This window comes from Eurytemora carolleeae, unplaced genomic scaffold (genome assembly GCF_000591075.1).
Source record: "Eurytemora carolleeae unplaced genomic scaffold, Eaff_2.0 scaffold197, whole genome shotgun sequence".
Lineage (NCBI taxonomy): Eukaryota > Metazoa > Arthropoda > Copepoda > Calanoida > Temoridae > Eurytemora > Eurytemora carolleeae.
Window position 1 is genome coordinate 195,391 of NW_019396181.1, and position 18,830 is coordinate 214,220.

Here is an 18,830-nt window from a genome sequence, read left to right on the forward strand (position 1 = left end):
TTAAAAGGTTATACATAACAATATACCAGAATATCTGGCCATTGCTCTTTCACCTTTCCAATAACTTAAATACATTTGTTACTGTTATTAGTAAACGAAAATTCTTACTCCATTGAATTCTGTTTTTCCCGCCATGTTAAACCATAATTCAAAACTATGTTAAATCATTGCGTCTGGATAATACTCAGTCAGGGTTGTGATAAAATTATCTGATAATTTTTTATTTTTATAAATTTTCAAAGGTTTACATTTCTATAAACCTTAAACAATTTAACATTCTTAAAATCTTAATAAAAATATTTTGTTGTAAATTTTAGTTTTTTTTATTCGTCTTTCAGTGCATCAGCTACCTCCTTCTGCATGTCCTAAATAGAGGGTAAAAAAAAATTTCTTCAGAACGTATATTTTGTCTTTTAAAATTTTAGTGTAATTTTGCTTGAAAACCCTCGCCTACCCCTCTTATAAGATCAATATAAAGTAATAAATAAAAAGAAATATACTTTGTTCAAAGGTCTGGGATATGATCTAGAAAATTGATTTTTTTCACTATTGTGTTTGTAATATTTGTTAGGAGTTTTAAATTTAAGTTCTGAATTTGGACAGATAAATAATTAAAGGCGGAAATAAATGCATTTTCGGGTGAAAATTTTTGAAGGAGAAAAAAATTCAAAAAATTCTCCTGGGGTAGTATGCAATTTTGAAAAATTTAAATCCCTGTCAAAGGCTCAGAGAAATCAAAGATAATTGTTAGACAAACCTGAATTTGTTCGACAATACCCAGCAGCTCCATTCCTAGTTTATCATCCAGAGCAGCTTCTTGGACCTAGTCAAACATAATCCTAATTCAAGAGATTTTTATCCAAAGCAGCTTCTTGGACCTAGTCAAACAAAATCCTAATTCTAGGGAATATTATCCAGAGAAGCTTCTTGGACCTAGTCAAATATATTCCTAATTCAAGGGAATATTATCCAGAACAGCCTCTTGGACCTAGTCAAATATATTCCTAATTCAAGGGATTATTATCCAAAGCAACTTTTCAGACCATTCAAACATAATCCTAATTCTAAGGATTATTATCCTGAGCAGCTTCTTGGACCTAGTCAAATATAACCCTAATTCAAGGGATTAATACCCAGGGTAGCTTCTTGGACCTAGTCAAATATAATCCTAATTCAAGGGATTAATACCCAGGGTAGCTTTTTGGACCTAGTCAAATATAATCCTAATTCAAGGGATTAATATCCAGGGTAGCTCTTTAGACCTAGTCAAATATAATCCTAATTCAAGGGATTAATATCCAGGGTAGCTCTTTAGACCTAGTCAAATATAATCCTAATTCAAGGGATTATTATCCAGAGCAGCTTCTTGGACATAGTCAAATATAAGCCTAATTCCAGGGATTATTATCCAGAGCAGCCTCTTTGACCTAGTTAAATATAATCCTAATTCAAGGGATTTTTATCCAGAGCAGCTTCTTTGACCTAGTCAAATATAATCCTAATTTTAGGGATTATTTAAAACAGCTTCTTGGACCTAGTCAAACATAATCCTAATTTAATGGATTATTATCTAGTGCAGCTTCTTGGACCTAGTCAAACATATTCCTAATCTATATGATTATTATCCAGTTGAGCTTCTTGGTCCTAGTCAAATTTAGTCTTAATTCAAGACATTATTATCCAGAACACTTCTTGGACGAGGTCAATAGAGATGATTAATTTATGACTTTTTTATCTGCCAACTGCGCACTGGGGGTTTTTGCATTAAGACCCAAAAAAATAATGTGATAAAAAAATGTTTTCAAATCGTCCATATGGTTGCAAGCAATCCGACAATTTTACCTACCCTGCTAGCCACTAAATCATCGTCTTGTCCTGTTTCTCCGCCTTCTTTTGCTCCTGTTTCTGCTGCTTTACCTGTTTCCCCTTCTCCTGCGCCTATTCCTGTTTCCTCCATCTGAAAAAAGGGGATTGAATTCTGAAATAAAAACTCATTATGTTGTAATCCTAAGAAGAAAAAAATTGAATTCCTAGGGGAGAAAGAAAACATTAGTAACTTTAAAAGGATATTCCTAGGGGAATTTTGATGACAGGGCAACCTGCTCTAAAAGTTGCATGATCCAAGCCGGTACAACATGTACCGTACACGCATGCAGTTGTACTGTCCAGTTTGGACTAGCTATTGTAAAGTTGGCCCAGCTGGTTTCATGCAGCAAATGTAGCCTGGCAAGATCACTGTAAGGGAAAGGGAGAAACACCTGAAGGCGAAACAGAATAGTATCAAAATCGAGGTTCATCAAGCAAGAACTATGATCTAAGATTTGCTAATTATGACACCAAAATTGATCAAAATTTTGCCAAATACTCCCATAAAAATCGAGATGGAACCAGCCCCATGAAGTAGTATATATTTTTAGGAAGGTTCAAATAGTTATGCGTAAACTTGACTGTTTAGACCTTTTTGTTGGGCAAAATTACAAAATTTCAAAAAAAATAAAGGGAGTGTTCGCCAAAAAAAATTTCATGTATTTTTCATGATCTGAGATTCACTTTTGAAAACATTTATTCCTGTTTCGAGGATTTTTGAAAATTAAGACGAAATTTTCATATTTTCCAGGAATGTTCGAAAATCCAGCGCCAGAGAAAATTATTTTATCAAAAATATTATGAATTATTAACTAAAACGAATGCGTCGAAAAATCATCGATGATTATTGTTTGTAATATCTGAATGATTTGTTTGGAATTAAATTGATTTGCTTACGATCCGAGTTGAATGTTGCATCTTTCTGAATTTTTATGGACGCTGCGTTCTTCGGTGTGAGTCGTTTTTAACAATTTTCTCCTTATTGACGCAACAGATAGAAGTAGGATTAGTAGCGATCAAAAGAGCTTTTTTATCGCATTTAGCCTATACCCCCTTTCATTTTTAGCGAACACTCCCTTTAAGGGCTCGAGATAAAGTAGGAAAAGTATGTTTCAAACGGAAAGAAATGAATATGAAAGGATGGAGGAAGGGGGTAGAAAAATATGTTGTAAGTGGAAAGATATGTAGACATTAAGTATGATTTACCACTGAATGGGCAGACATCACAGCATCTGCTGTATCCTAGAAATTAATAAAGATTTGGAAGTTATAATTATACCCATTAGAAGGTAAAATGGTTGTTGGCTAGTGGCTACCCTCTAAACTGGACTATTGTCGTATTCTAAAGTGACGCTCTGTTTAAAGAGCTAGAAATATGTTAAATTCTGACAATTCCTACATTGTTTTCCTGCTACAGAAATGCACACGTCACTTTTACAGAGAAACAATATAAACATGGATTTCTTATTCATACTGGATCAGACAATGCTTTTAGGGGAACCAATGTGAATTGAACATGGCACTCTATAAATGCAGGGTCACTACTGATACTTTCATACAATTGTAAAGCGTTGATTTTCAATAAAAATAGGATATAACTGACTGTGGAATATATCTTTTGGCAACAGGGCATATTCAATTCTTTATACAAATACTGTGTATTAAAAATTACTTAAGATTTGAATTTTTTGTAAATAAAGACAAATTGTCTTTTCTGTTTTTTATTTTTGATGATGAAGATTTAGTGTTTCACTTCTAAAACTGAAAAAAATACTTGAAAATGCAATAAATATCAAATAATGATGACAATTTGAAACTTCATTTACCACTAAATATGACAAATTGGTGAGTCTGAAAATTTTAGGATAACTTATTTAAATTTTTTAATTGAAGTCGCGTTTAGGCATTTTTAGCTTCACTTAAAGTTTTTATGTTTTTAAACCGTTGAAGCAAGCTGGTTGATAGATCGAAGTATTGGTTGATTAAGTAATTGATTGATTTATTGATTAACTGACTAGCCATTACCCCCGGTTTTTCAAGTCGACCCTCCTCGCTCTCAGGGTTTGTAGTTTTTCCAACCCGGAACGGTGCAACCTCCTGTGGTTCTTCCTGTATCAGATAAGGTTGGACATAATCTCTGTATTTCTTTTTAAACATTTTTTTGGCATTCAAGAGGTTCTACATTCAGTTTGTTTGTGTTTGCAACGTTTTAATGCAAGATATTGACCAAACAAATGACAACAATTATTGTTTTAATGCAAGATATTGACCAAACAAATGACAACAATTATTGTTTTAATGCAAGATATTGACCAAACAAATGACAACAATTATTGTTTTAATGCAAGATATTTGACTAAACAAATGACAACAATTATTGTTTTAATGCAAGATATTTGACCAAACAAACGACAACAATTATTGTTTTGAGGTAAAAAAATGTTTGATTTTATTTTGTTCTTCTGCGATGGTGATAGAGCTGTTTTAACAAAGATCCCTTGCAGTTTAAAGGGTTTAATCAAGGAACCATTTAAAGGGCCTAATTTTTTCTTGATTATTAATATGTATACTACCTATAAGGATATAATATGAAGAAAAATAAAATATTTTCATTATATCCAACATTTTAACCTGAACCCGAGATGAACTAAGTAATCTGTTGATATCATCAGGTTTAGTAACTTCCCCTAAAAATAGAATTTATTTGTTCAATAAATAAATGCAAGGGGCAATGATTTAGAAATTGCAGGTTTAGAACAACAAATAATATTATTAAGGAAGAGAATTGTGGCTAAAATATTGAGTTTAAAAATTGACCTACTGCTTGTAATGAAGGGAAATAGCTTGGTTAAAAAATTTTTTGAAGATTTTTAGATTTTGGTAAAGACAACACACAATACACTGAACTTCCAACATTGCTTTTATTTAACTTTGCAACAGTGTTTTTATCCCAAGAAAAAAACGATAAATCTTGGATCGTTTTTTGCATATATTTTTCTCAGGGTCAACATTTGGCACAGGGAAAGAAAAGTAAATATTTGGAATAAATAATTATGATATTTGTATACATTCTCAGATGTGTGTAACGAGCGGGGGAAGGAGGCGGCCATGAGCCACCACTATTTCCCCTTCCGTGCCACATATTAGCATTTTTCTCTTCCGGCAGCCATTAGCCACCACTATTTCCCCTTCCGTACCACCACATTTGACTCTTCTGGGCAAAACTACTTTTTTAAATGGTATATTTAGGGCCTTTAAAGTGTGATTTTAAAAAATACAGCCGCGTCACGCAAAAATGCACAACTCAAACCATTTTTTCAATTCTACTTAAGATTAATATTTTGTGTGTTGAATTCTTAAACCGTTTTACAATGAAATTTTTGACAAATTTGACTGAGTATTGCATCTTGAAATACCACAAGGTTGGTTAATGAGTGATTTTAAGATGGATTTAGTAAAATGAGTCAGTAATTGAATAATCATTAGACTTTGTGATATTACAAGATGCAAAATCTTACTGTTTCATCATGGAATGCATACAATCACTTCTTATACCTTTACTTGCCTTGAACAGGGGATGAAAGAGGAAGTTTCTCCGCCAGGACTTCTTCAAGCTTGGATAGATCTGTTAAGTCTTTAGAACAATTCATATAATAACCTCTGTTACGGTGAACCATGAAATAAGAACGCTCTCGCGCCAAAAAAAAACTAACATGCAATTACACCTTAATTTAAAGCAGAAGCTAGTAACTTGTGTACTAAAGTTTAATAATGTCCAAGACTCGAAAAAACCATACTCATGAAATTTGATGAACACATTTCAAACTTGTTTTGATCTCTGTGCTGTGTGTATGTTACTTTCGTTGAAAAGATTTTGGTAGGTTAATTATATCGTTCCTAGCTGATCTCGTGTCTCACTTACTCCATTAGAAACTACTCCAGCGGGTGGGACACTTGGAGGTGCAGCTGGTATCGCACCATTTGCTGCCGCAGCAGACTCAGCTGGGGCTGGGGCTGGTGGAGTAGGTGCTGGAACTGAAGCTGCTGCTGGTGCCACTAATCCTGGTGCTGCTACTGGAGCAGCAGGGGTAGGTGGAAGTGCAGGCTGAGCGCCTACTCCAACTGGAGCTGGAACAGATTGCTCTCAAGGCCCAGCAATATTCAAAGAAATCGATTATTTTTCGAACATGTTTTGGTTTACTCAAAGAAAAATGTTCTGATGCAAAAAAGTTATTTTGCATCAGGAGGGAATGCATAAATATCGATATGGGTAAAGTCTGGCTGTAATCACTATTTTGAACTCTATTTATAGTTTTAATTAAATTAATAACAAATTCTGGTTTGGGAAATGCAGAAAATTAAATGTTTAAAAAGTAAAATGTTAAACACGAAAAGGCATTAAATATTGAATTAACTAAACTATCACTTTTTTGTGAAATAATGCTGACCAGTTGACAGCATTCCTGAACTTGCCGGGACAGGAAGAGGGGCTGCAGCAGCAGGGGGTAGAGGAGGAGGAGGGACTCCTCCTGGTACAACGGGGCTTTCTTGCCCTGAAACTATTGTGATCAATGATTTGTGCACAGTGGAAATTAATGTGTTTTTTATTAGATTCTGAATCAGTTCAAATCAACATATCTACAGGAAAAAGGAAACGAAAGGATGTCGCTGAAATAATCTTAGAATGAGTCGTCAATCATCTTTACTAACTATGTGATATGCAAATATTTTTCTGATTTTTTGCACTTTCTCATTATCAGTAGAATTTCTCTTTGACTTTTATTACAGAGCCATCTGAAGTGCCCAGCGTTGCCAGTAAAATTTTTTTAAAAAGTCTATTTAAAAATCAAATTTCTTTAGCCTATGTTACTGATTACTCCCGGAATACCCACGGTTTCCCTAAAAAAAGTATCACAATTTGGTCCGGCCGTTTTGCCAGCTATAAGCTAACATATGAATATATATACAAAAATGAGAAAAACGCTTTTTTATAAAAATTTTAAACATTTTTGTTTTTAAGCTTAAAAATCAAGAGAAAAAGTTAGATGACGGAACTGCTAAATAATTGTGTATTTTGCATTATTTCATTGATCAATGAACATTGAAAAACATACATATGATGGACATGCTATTTTCTGAACATTGTAACATGACCTTTCAGCTGAATACAGGGTTATCTTCTAATCATGAAAACTTAGTTTTTTGTGTTTATTTGGCGATTTTTTAAGAATCAAAATAAAAATATTATTTTACATTTTTATTTTTAGAAAAATGAGACAAATGAACCAAAATTTACTTATTTTTTAATAAAAAATAAATTTAGACGTGTGCTGCAGTTTGTAAGAAAAATTTTAGAGTAAACTGTACTGCAATTTACAGGACAAAAAATAAAAGTGTACTACAGTTTGTAGGAAGACATGAAGTGCTGCAGTTTGTAAATTGTTAGAGGTAAAAAAATGTGTATCGCATTTTGTAGGGGGTAAAAAAATAAGTGGAGTTTGTAAGAAAAAGTAAAAAGTGTACTGCAGTTTTTATAAGGTAAAAATAAAAATTGCAGGAGGAAAAGTTTAACTATGTACTGCAGTTTGTAGGGAGAAATAAAGTGTACTGCAGTTTGTAGGGAGAAATAAAGTGTACTGCAGTTTGTAGAAGGAAAAAATGTGTTCTGCAAAGTGTACAGTGAGAACCAGAAAACTGTGGAATAGGAAGACAACATGAAAGCAATTATGTGTATGTAATGTTACTAAGCGAATAGTTTTACTGGTAACTTATAAATCACTTATTAAGTTAAATGGGTCTGCTTACATGTTTAGTGTAAAAGTTGTCTTCCTATTTGTTAGAAGTTTAATGGTTCTCACTGTACGTCAGTTTCTGGGGGAAACAAGTGTACTGGATTAACTGGATCGAGTTTTAATTGGAAAAATAGAAAATAAAATCTTATTTATTTTTTTTCAATATTATTTTTTAAAATCAATCTTTAAAAATTTAAGCAGAGAACGTTATAGAAATCCAAAATGTTTGAAATATTTGCGATATTTCACAATCAGAAAAAAAGCGCGGCATTTTATCAGATTTCTATCCAAGCATTTGGTATGAAAATTTTTACAAAATTGAATTTTTTAATGTTTTATTATTTGTTTACCTGAGACTGTGGCAAGTAGCAATGCTAAAAAATATATATATTGTTGTTAATGATTGTCTAATTTTGAATGCAACTATATAGGAATTTTTTTTAAATCAACTATAATTAATTAGGGTTTTTTGTAAATTTCTAACCTCGAAGGTTTATTTTACAGGGTGAAAGTTTTATGCCGGCCTATAAGTTCATAATTCCATTTAAATACAATGATTTAAGACTAAAAAAGCTCCTTGATTGAGAAAACATAGTCGTCACTAATTCGTACGATTCATGTTACAGCATGAATTATAATCATTGTGTCAATAAATGTTATGTAAACGAATAAAGAAACGCGCATGAGAAAAAGAAGTTAGAAAGAATAAAATCTGTACATTGTGGCTAACCCTGTAACGATCCAAATTTGCTGATGTACTTCACATTGACTCCAGAGACGGTTTATGGAAAGGTTATAACGCAAGGAAAGTTATTTCAGAGGTGTACGCATCTTTTGTACTGCAGTGTACTGTCTCTGGGCGGTATTGTAAAACACAAGACGAATGTCGAAGTCTGACATGGGATCCATCTTTTATTTAAAAAATCAATGAAATATTCTGGACATAGGAAACTATTATAATAATTATCTAAATTATTAAAATGTAATGCTTTTAACCTCCTCGGGTTCTAAACGAACACAGATGCATCTATTCTTGTTTACAAATTCCGCCCAGAGAGAACCATGGTTTCAATATGTACGCAGAGTATACGCAACTGCAATTAACTTTCCTTGCATTATAACCTTGGTTTATGGCAGGTCCAATTATAAAAAACATCAAAAATCCGTGAAAAGCTTTATTTTATGATAAACGAAGAAAAAATGTTGACCTGAAAAGCAACATTTGAAAGCTAACATTTCTTAAATAAAGTTATGACGCGAAGTGCCCTAAATGCCTTCTTTAAACATTTTTCAATATACATATTATCCCTGACGAGAGCAGTGTCCAGAAGCTTCCCATCTTTCACTCAAACTACCTTGTAAACTGATACTACAGCTAGGGGTCCACCAACATTTTTTATATTGATATCGGAAAATTTTAACAAGAAAAATCTTAAATTTTCCACTTTGATTTTGGAGTTTACTAAAAACAAATTTTCTAAAATTTCCTTTAGGATTTGACAGTACAACTCTTATTTATTTATTTTTTTGGATAGAATTAACCAAACAAAAATGCAACAAAGCGAAGTATAGTTTAGTAACAATTGAAAATTGACTTAAAATAATAATTTGAAAAAATTCGATGGAAAAATATTTTGCATCGATTTTTTTGCCATCTTGCATTTTGCATTTAGTATTGAAAAATTATAGATACAGAGTGTCCCAACAAACATGGGAAATAAATGACGACTTTTAGATCGTCTTTGTGCTATTAAAGGGACAGTAAGCGTAATTTCAAGTGACTCCCCATGCAAAGATTACAATCCCCTTTTGGAACGATACCCTTGAAACCATAATCTGATAAAAAACTGTGGAAGATATTGTCGTTTTCCTGACTCGGAAAGTGTTTATTTCTGTGAGTTTCTATATAGCTTTAATTATAAACAAGAAATGCGCAAGTCACTTTCGTAGAGAAACCATAAATGAAAATAAACAGTCTAAGGAAACAAAAATATATCTAATTCATACTTGATCAGAAAAGGATTTCAAGGGTACCTTTGTAAATCGGGCATTGTCATCCGTACAGTTAAAATTACGCTTGCAGTCTCTTTAACAAGGAATTTTTCAACATCTATTGCAGAAATCCATATGTAACAGTTTTTTGAAAATCTCGTATCTGAGGATTTCCTAAATGTGGCCTGGGCCATTTTTCTACTATTAATTTTTACAATCAAAATTATCTAATCTATTTTATCTATGTAGAGAACATTTGTAAATCAGAATTTACGATCTGCAGGTCGCCTCTAGCTTAGGGCGCATGTTTTATTAGACATCCTGTACATGAAATGTATTCTAAAGGATTTGAACTGAAACTAAACCTTGATTATAAAAAGTAGTAAATAATCTACAGCCTTGAATATTTCTTCATAAATTTAGATTTTTCAAACTGAATTTTGTTTTGCAAGTCGGAATCCTTGAACATTGACTATCGGTCAAAATCTTTTAAGATTAAACGATCATTAATTGATCGTTAAACAATATTCACCGCAGTCTAAAAGTTGCATTCAGTCGCACCGTCCAGTCAGGCTACCCAGTGTAGAGACGACCCAGCACGTTATATGCAAGAACAAATGCAGCCTGGCAAGATCACAGTGTATTTGGTTCCATGCAGAATACAGATAAAACAAATGAGATATATAGGTTTATGTACATCTTGAAAAAACAGTTAGGGCTAGATAAATATTTTAGAACAATATGCACTATGCACCATGGTGAGAACATAAAAAAAAACAGTGGAATATGGAGATGACATTGAAGCAACATTTAAGTGTATTTGATACAGTTACAGTGTAAATAGATTTACTATAGTATGCTTGAAATCAATTATCAAGGACACACCATACAATTACTGTGTTTAATTAATATTCATCATCAACTATTTAAAATCAAAAACTAAAAAATCTAAAAACATCTTCTTATTTTACAGTTTTATGGTCATCGTTGTATGTATATCTGAAAAAGAAAAAAAGTAAAACATCCATCCGATAGCAAACCTTTGTTTTACGAATTACTCTGTAAATAATCAAAAGTTTCGATTTGTCCACGTAAAATATCAATGTTTTCCTAACGGAATGTGTATGCTAAAGAAATAGATAAGGCTTCATCTGTACATTTTGTTACGTCCGTGCTTAAAGGGACTGTGAAGGTAAAATAAATGGAGGTCAATAGGATGAAACCTGAGAATCTCGGGCGTTGAAGGATAAATATCTGATGTTCCTGTCTCGAGAAATTGATAAAAAACTGTGTCTAAACTATACGAAAATTCATATATATACTATTTTGTATAAAAGTAGTAGTTTTAAACAGATCATATTAAGCAAATACGCAGTCAATCTGAAAACAATTATATTCCACAGAAGCCTGTGAATCTCAGGTTTGCTTTTATTTAAATTTTTAAATTTGTATTTTGTATTTTAATAGATATAATTGATAATACTATTTCATATAGTCCGTAAAGTCCGTATTACGTCACCAGAACTTCAGCCAAAGGCAGTGCAGTATCGTTGTGACCATGCCCGATTTACAATGGTATCTACCCTCTATGCAAAGGTGACAATGTCCGATTTACAATTGTATCTACCATCTATGCAAAGGTGACAATGTCCGATTTACAATGGTATCTACCATCTATGCAAAGGTGACAATGTCCGATTTACAATGGTATCTACCCTCTATGCAAAGGTGACAATGTCCGATTTACAATGGTATCTACCATCTATGCAAAGGTGACAATGTCCGATTTACAATGGTATCTACCCTCTATGCAAAGGTGACAATGTCCGATTTACAATGGTATCTACCATCTATGCAAAGGTGACCATGCCCGATTTACAAATTTACAGAGAAACCGCAAATGAAAATAATTAATTTAAAGATACAAAAATATGATTATCTATTTCATATTTGATCAGATAAAGCTTTTAAGGGTACCGATATAAATTTGGCTTCAGGGGCGGCTTATGACATTTTCCAGGGGGGAATGATTAAATTATTGTGCACGAAGCACACCGAATTTGTTATCTTGACCTTTTAGTCTAGTGGAGTGTACAAAAATGGTGGAAGGACAGGGAATAAAGAAACCGTAATAAAATACCTCTTTTCTGAATATTGCGGGGGGGGGGTTTAACTTGACCTTAATTTGGTTCATTACGTTGGCACTGCTTTATTTATAACGGTACCCTTTTAACCATTGACGGATCATCGATGCCAGAGAACTATGTGCATTTATCTCTCAAATTGTGTTCGCTTTATCCTAAAATTGGAGTGTACGCTAGTCAGTCAAGGGTCTAAAGGGCACTGTTGTGAATCGGATACCCTACTGTTTAAATGGTGGCCGGTGGGTCACTTGAAATTACGCCTGCAGTCCCTTTAAATAGATAAGTTTTTCAAAAAGCAAAGATATGATATTATATAATTAACATTATTTCATATATTGACATCAAAATTTCATAATCAGAGGCGAGGGGGTATTTGTTTATACTTTTCATAATTTTTTGTGTCCTAAATATTATGAAATTTCTTTGTCTTTTTTTTCTTTTTTTTTATCGCCAAAAGTTCATATTTTCTATTGACAAAACAAACAATCATGTTTCATTGCAATAAATCTTATCTTTAAAACTTTATTTTATGCTAGTTTTATTATTTTTATTCAGTTCATCAAAATGTTTCGCCTTCACTGCCTACTTCTGCTGATTACAGTCGGTAATTCAAAATAAACTGTAAACGGTCATGGCTCGATCTATAGCAAAAAAAATAAAACTTGCTATATTTTTTTGGATAGTTGATACCCATGCTTAATCATGTATGTATACATACGTACTACGTAGCTATAAGTAACATTTTAAAAACCTAACACTTTTTGGATTTTTGCAAACACTCCCTTTTGAGATATGGCCATAATCGATTCAAATGAGATCCTTATTATAATATCCTAGAACGCAAATCGATAAATTATGCTGAGATTAACTTTGAACGTCAATTTCAAGCAGCACTGGTAAACAAGCCTATCAAAAGTGTGATATTGTATCTTCTAATACCTAGGGTTGAACAAAGTTCTATTAAAAAACGGAGGTTTTCGAAAATAAACGGAGGAGTCCGTTAAAGAATTGGCAAAACCCGTTAATTTTTAAATCCTTAAAGAAACGGACTATACGCGTTTGAAAGAAAAAATAACGATTAAAAACGAAAACGTAATATTTTTTTATTAAAAGGTGAATTTTGTTTTTTTCAGCTAAAAATTGCAAGAAACTTTTAAATAATTACATTTTATGCGTTTTGATGCTTTTAATGTCATCCTTAGTGTTCGCTCTCTTAATATCTATAATAGACCGTTAACGGCTGAAGCCTGAGCACTAACGATTTCATTATCTATAAACAAAAAATTTCAATAACGGTTCCTTTTAACGGCTGAAGTCAAATGGTTGTTAAAAATTTTCCTTTAACGCCGTTAATAAAATTTAGATTGTTAACTATAACTAACAGTAACTTAAAAAAACGGAAAATACCATTAACGAAATGTAGTTTTGTTCTAAAACTAACGCGTCCCTGAAATTTTATTCTAAAAACTGATGGAACTAACCATTAACGAAACGGTTTAAACAATTTGGAACGTGCCAGCCCAGCCCTACTCATACAATACTGACCAAAAAATATACTTTACGTATATGCAATCATTGAATCATGGTTTAATACTTGAATTCTATCATATGTTTCTTTTAAATGGCTGAAACATATTGAATTTTTTTAAACTTAAGATAAAGAGGAAAGAGAGACGCTTGTGTCATAATCTGATTACAGTTTATCCCACAGCCTATTTTTTCAAACAATCCTAAAAAATTGTTTTAAAAAACTAATATTTCTGATCAGGAGGACTGCATGCAGGTATTGAGATATCAAGAGAAAAATGTCAATGGAGAGGAGCATTCTACGGAGACTTCAGCAAGTAGAAACTAGTTTTCATTTTTCAAATCAAAAAAGTTCAAAGGCTTTGCAAAGAATTGATGTTAAAATAATCACAGCTGTTTTTGTCCAAAAATAATTTGTTCATTATTGCAAAATTTTGTTTTAAAAAATTGTTTATACCAATAATTACCTTGAATTATCATATAGAAAGTTCAAAGTTAAAAAGTGTATAAAACGAAAATTGAATATTTTCATAGAACTTATAATTTTTTTGCCATCACTCAACAGGGATAATTTGAACTATAAGGAAGTTGTTGTATTTTGCTTAAACTTCCCTCTATAATAGTTCGTAGAATTTATAAAACTGTGGAGTAGGAAGACGATATTAAAGTAATCTTGCGTAAACACAAGACGGATGTCACAGCCTGACATGACATCTTTCACATAAAAAATCAATGAAATATTCTGGCCATAGGATTTAGGAAACTATTATGTGAATTATCAAAATTTTTAAAATGCAATGCTTTTATCCGCCTCGGGTTCTAAACGAACACTGATGCATCTATTCTTGTTTACAAATTCCGCCCAGAGAGAACTGGTTTCAATATATACGCAGAGTATACGCAACTGCAATCAACTTTCCTTGCATTATAGCCTTTACAGTTCTATCAATATTCCAGAAAGTAGTGACTGTCGATCCCAATTAGTACCATTAAACATAGTTTGTTAGCCTTTTTTTAACTCTTTTGCCGGCATATACATTTGAAAAGAAAAGTATAAAACAATCAATTCCGTAAATTTAAAGATTGTTTAATTATGATTTGAAAAAGAAGAGACCGATTACCTCTAATTCTAGTTAGTCTTGGGTGAAATGTGTCTGTAAACACTGTACAATGCTATGATTCAGAATCATTACGCTATCAAAACTTATGAACGCTCTTAATCTATTCTATTCTATAAGCCTTTAGGCCCCTCTGCACATGATTTTCTCTATGATTAGATGTGACGGGGACGAGATAACGGTTGGAGCTTGTGGATCTGGGAAAAGTTCAGACTGTGGAGGTTTGTTAATGCATGTTATTCAGTAACACAAAAAGAAAGATATTCAGCATTTTGTCATTCAATTTTTCTAAAGGAAAGAAAAATCTTTATTTTTAAGAACAATTTGTTTTATTTTTTATTTTTGATTATTTGATAGCTATTGTTTTTTTTTATTGGTGATTGGGACGTCATAGAAAGACATTTTATAAGATGGACATTTCAAGATATGAAATTTTAAACCTGGATTCAAGAAAGATAATTTTGGAAAAAGAAAATGATTTACCTTATCTATGAAATTTGTGTCAATAAGTAGTTCTTCATATTGGGCAGTGTGCTTATGGGAGACGGTTTGAGGATGCTTGGACCGGTCTCATTTTGTACCAAACTGCACAAACTGTCTCCTTAAGCACAAGTGAACCAGTCCCATAACTTGTGACGTCATTTATGGATTTTAAATGTCTATTGCTTTGGAGACGACATTTCCTGTACTTTGGAGCGCATCGAGAGTAGGCAACCTTACTATAAACCTTGGTCCAGTCTATGGAATACCTTTCTTTAATATATCCCTAGTCTGAATACAAAAAACCTTATTTTTAGAAAACATGTGGACTTCAGTTTATTGTTGTGCCTTTGAAGGATTCTACTATGGAAACTGTGAGGTACCCTGATAGAAAATCTATGCAAAAAACGAACCAAAAAGGAACCAAAACCAATATGTTTACAAAAACCACAAGATATAATTTCCCGGATTACAACATCCTTGTCTGCAGGGACGTTTTTGAGCGGCAAGATATTTCCAGCTCTTGAAATGCTACTTATATTTTTAAATAAACAAACAATATCCCTTTAATGATATCTTTTTTTTAGTTGCAATCCAGCGTTGAGTATGGAGTACCTTTATCCTGTATTGAAGACAATGTTTCCGCTCATATAGCTGAGGCAATGTGCGGGTCTGGAACTCGCCAAGATTGTCAAGGATATAGCCATCGGACAGAGTGCTGCGAAGGACATGTCAACGGTAGAGTACATTAAATGGTCTGTTCACAATATAATAAAAGGGAGTGTAGGATGAAATTATTGTGAATTAATTGCATGATAGAACTTGTATTTATATTCTTATTGTTTCTGTTATCTTGACTGTGACACAGTGGTATGCAGTGGGCACTGAACAGGCCCTTCAGAGCTTCTCTTCAGCATGCAACTGTCCAACAGTATGCCCAGTAGGGCTAGGCCCACTTATATAAACTCCATAATTATATAAACCAGACCTACCTCAAGGAAGCAGTACAGCAAGGTTGCAGTAAACAAACAATTATAGAAGGCAAATTAGGATAGTACACAAAATGAATTATGTGCCATTGCCAACCATTAATAAATCAATTTCTTCCTACCTATCCTCCCTGTCTTCCCTTTCCTCCCTGTACTCTCTGTCATCCCTGTCCTAATTGTCCTCAATTTCTAATCTGTCTTCATTGTCCTACCTGTCCTCGCTGTCCCCTCTGTCCTCTCTATGTTCTCTGTCCTTCCTGTCCTCCCTGTACTTCCTGTCATCCCTGTACTCCCTGTCATCGACCTGTCCTCCCTATCCTACCTGTCCTAATTGTCCTTAATTTTTACTCTATCTTCATTGTCCTACCTGTCCCAATTCTCCTCCTTGTCATCGCTGTCTCCTCTGTCCTCTCTATATTCCCTGTCCTTCCTGTCCTCCCTGTTCTTCCTGTTTTCCCTGTTCTTCCTGTCTTCCCTGTCCTCCCTGTCCACCAAGTCCTTCATGTCATCTCTGTCCTCCCTATTCATGATTTTGCAGCCATTAATCAACATTTCCCCATGATTAAGTCATGAATATAAAAGGAAACTCGTATACCTTTGTTTACAAAAAAGTTTCCTTTTAAACTAAGCTTTGGGAGTTCTAATACAGAGTTACCCACAAAGAAAAAAACTTGAATGTCGACCTCTATCACTTAGATTCTAAGGTTGTGAGCTTAAATTTGGGCTTTATTCTTCAGTAGGTGAAGAAAACAATAATTTCAATGCTTTAGAGAACCATAAATGTAAAAAAGATTTAGTTGTCTCTGTATGCTCATCCTGCATGCGTAATTACAGGTCTGTAACATACCCTTGTTTAGGTGAACTGGTGGGATCCAGTGGACAATGTGCTTGGAAGTATACTCATAACTGGGGAGAACAGCTGGTTTGTGGACGGTCAGATGAAGCGGTTATGGGCATGTAAGTATTTAACAGCTCACTTTAATTTTTGGGTAGGTAGGGGGGGGGGGAGGTGGAGGACAGAATTGTATAACTGTATAACTGCATTGATGAAATTAGACGTTTCATTTGCTAGAGAATATTTTTAAAGAATGAAATCCAAGAATTTAGAAGTTTTCTTGAACAAAATCATGTAATTTTCACCATTTGACTTTCATTTTTACCTCAAAGCTCAAAATCTGGTGTTTTAAAAGACAATAAAACTTTAAAGTGTTAAAGGTTCAAAATGATAAATTTGTGAAATACATATTTGTTCATACATCAAGACACTAAAAAATTCCAAGTTTTAGTTGTAAATTAATATCTAAGATAAAGAATGTAAAAATCAAGAAAAAATAAATTTTAATTCTTTCGTTCTGTAGAATTTAATTGAGATTTATTTTTAATTACCTGAAATTAATCATGCATTAAAAAATCGTCCTCTACAGGAAGTCTCTATAGATTCTAGCAATCAAGCTTTCGTAAACTGGAACCCATTAAACTGTAGAACAGGAAGACGACGCTGAAGCATTTTATTTGTACTTTATGTCGTCATAAAGTAACTGAGATTCTGGTAGCTTTAACATCTATATATTCAGTCAAATAGGAATATTTTGTTAGATGAAATTTATCATTCATCAACATTTAACTACAGGGATGAGACTAAGAAGACGACATGAAACTCTTAAAATAAGACACTTTTAAGGTTGAAAAAGTTTTCTAACGTAATTTTTTTCTTTTTATGGTTTTTTACTGATTTGGCGAAGGAAAAACAAGTTTACAGTTACAAGGAATCATGATATAAGAAAACAGACAGTATAAATATTTTACAATCGTCTCTGAAGTCTCATCCTTTGTGTGTAACCCTGTATTAACAGACATAACTGGATTCTGACTGTCGTCTACTTGTTTTCTCATTTCTATGGATCCCTTGTATAATCTATATAATTTAAGATGTGGGTCTAGAGGAGATAGGACTGTCCAGGGGATTCATCTCATGGTATTCTCTGTATAATCTATATTGTTTAAGATGTGGGTCTGGAGGAGATAGGAACTGTCCAGGGGATTCATCTCATTGTATTCTCTGTATAATCTATATTGTTTAAGATGTGGGTCTGGAGGAGATAGGAACTGTCCAGGGGATTCATCTCATTGTATTCTCTGTATAATCTATATTGTTTAAGATGTGGGTCTGGAGGAGATAGGGACTGTCCAGGGGATTCTTCTCATGGTATTCTCTGTTGTGAACTTGTTCTTCTACAATAGTGATCATTAGAAATATTGTAAAATGAAGTGACTGTATTAGCATAATTTAAAGTGACCCGATATACAAAAATAGCAATGCTCAATTTACAAATGTAATCTGATCAAAAATCTTGTTTTTCTTACTCAAAAAGTGTTTTTTTTTCTTAAAATTTCTCTATTGTTTCTTATATGCAAGAAATGAGTAAGTCACTTTTGCAGAAAAATCCCAAATTAACATAAACAGCTTAAATGAATATAATCATGCATATCCAATTCACACTAGATCAGATAAAGCTTTTGAGGGCGCTGTTGTTAATCAGGCATTGTCATCTATGCATGAACGGTGGATAGAAATTACGCTTACAGTCTCTTTCTTAAAGTTTTCCCATAAAAATGCAACAATGATGATTAAAGAATATTTATGATTTTACAATATAAATTGAAAGTTGAAGCACGAACAGAGAAAAATTTTAATATGATTATTTGTAGTTTTTTTTGTATGATTATATAAATTCAGTTTCACACTAAAAACTTTTAAAATTTCACAAATATTGAATTGGGTCTACTCACATTGACCAATTAAGTCTATATAGAACTATACAATTACCTTTTTCTCCCTTCGTTGGTTATATATATATCCATTTTACTTGTTTTAGTCATTCCGATCCAAATTATTAGATCACAATTTAAATTATTGAATTA

The 18,830-nt window shown here is 32.9% G+C and overlaps 2 protein-coding genes across 8 annotated transcripts; one reads left to right on the forward strand and one right to left on the reverse strand.

The window, feature by feature from the left end:
• Window positions 1-316: 316 nt before the first annotated feature.
• LOC111697410 (skin secretory protein xP2) lies at window positions 317-9,061 on the reverse strand. Of its 6 annotated transcripts, none has more exons than XM_023467425.1 (11): window positions 8,967-9,061; window positions 8,009-8,032; window positions 6,330-6,419; window positions 5,764-5,994; window positions 5,432-5,500; window positions 4,498-4,553; window positions 3,892-3,975; window positions 3,073-3,108; window positions 1,847-1,957; window positions 758-823; window positions 317-365 (listed from the first exon to the last, which is right to left on the reverse strand). In XM_023467425.1, the coding sequence occupies exons 1-11, from the start codon at window positions 8,995-8,997 to the stop codon at window positions 324-326; spliced, it is 840 nt and encodes a 279-aa protein (XP_023323193.1). In that variant the 5' UTR covers window positions 8,998-9,061; the 3' UTR covers window positions 317-323. The 6 variants fall into 6 exon arrangements, with proteins under 6 accessions (XP_023323193.1, XP_023323192.1, XP_023323194.1 ...); XM_023467424.1 differs by having other exon boundaries at window positions 6,330-6,425; window positions 8,967-9,058; XM_023467426.1 differs by lacking the exon at window positions 3,073-3,108 and having other exon boundaries at window positions 6,330-6,425.
• A 3,248-nt stretch (window positions 9,062-12,309) lies between these two features.
• Window positions 12,310-18,582, forward strand: LOC111697416 (uncharacterized). Of its 2 annotated transcripts, none has more exons than XM_023467434.1 (7): window positions 12,310-12,398; window positions 13,563-13,638; window positions 14,599-14,660; window positions 15,237-15,298; window positions 15,507-15,657; window positions 16,766-16,865; window positions 18,068-18,582. In XM_023467434.1, exons 1-7 carry the CDS (start codon window positions 12,359-12,361, stop codon window positions 18,147-18,149), a joined length of 573 nt encoding a protein of 190 aa, XP_023323202.1. In that variant the 5' UTR covers window positions 12,310-12,358; the 3' UTR covers window positions 18,150-18,582. The 2 variants fall into 2 exon arrangements, with proteins under 2 accessions (XP_023323202.1, XP_023323204.1); XM_023467436.1 differs by lacking the exon at window positions 18,068-18,582 and adding an exon at window positions 17,914-18,004.
• Window positions 18,583-18,830: the final 248 nt, after the last annotated feature.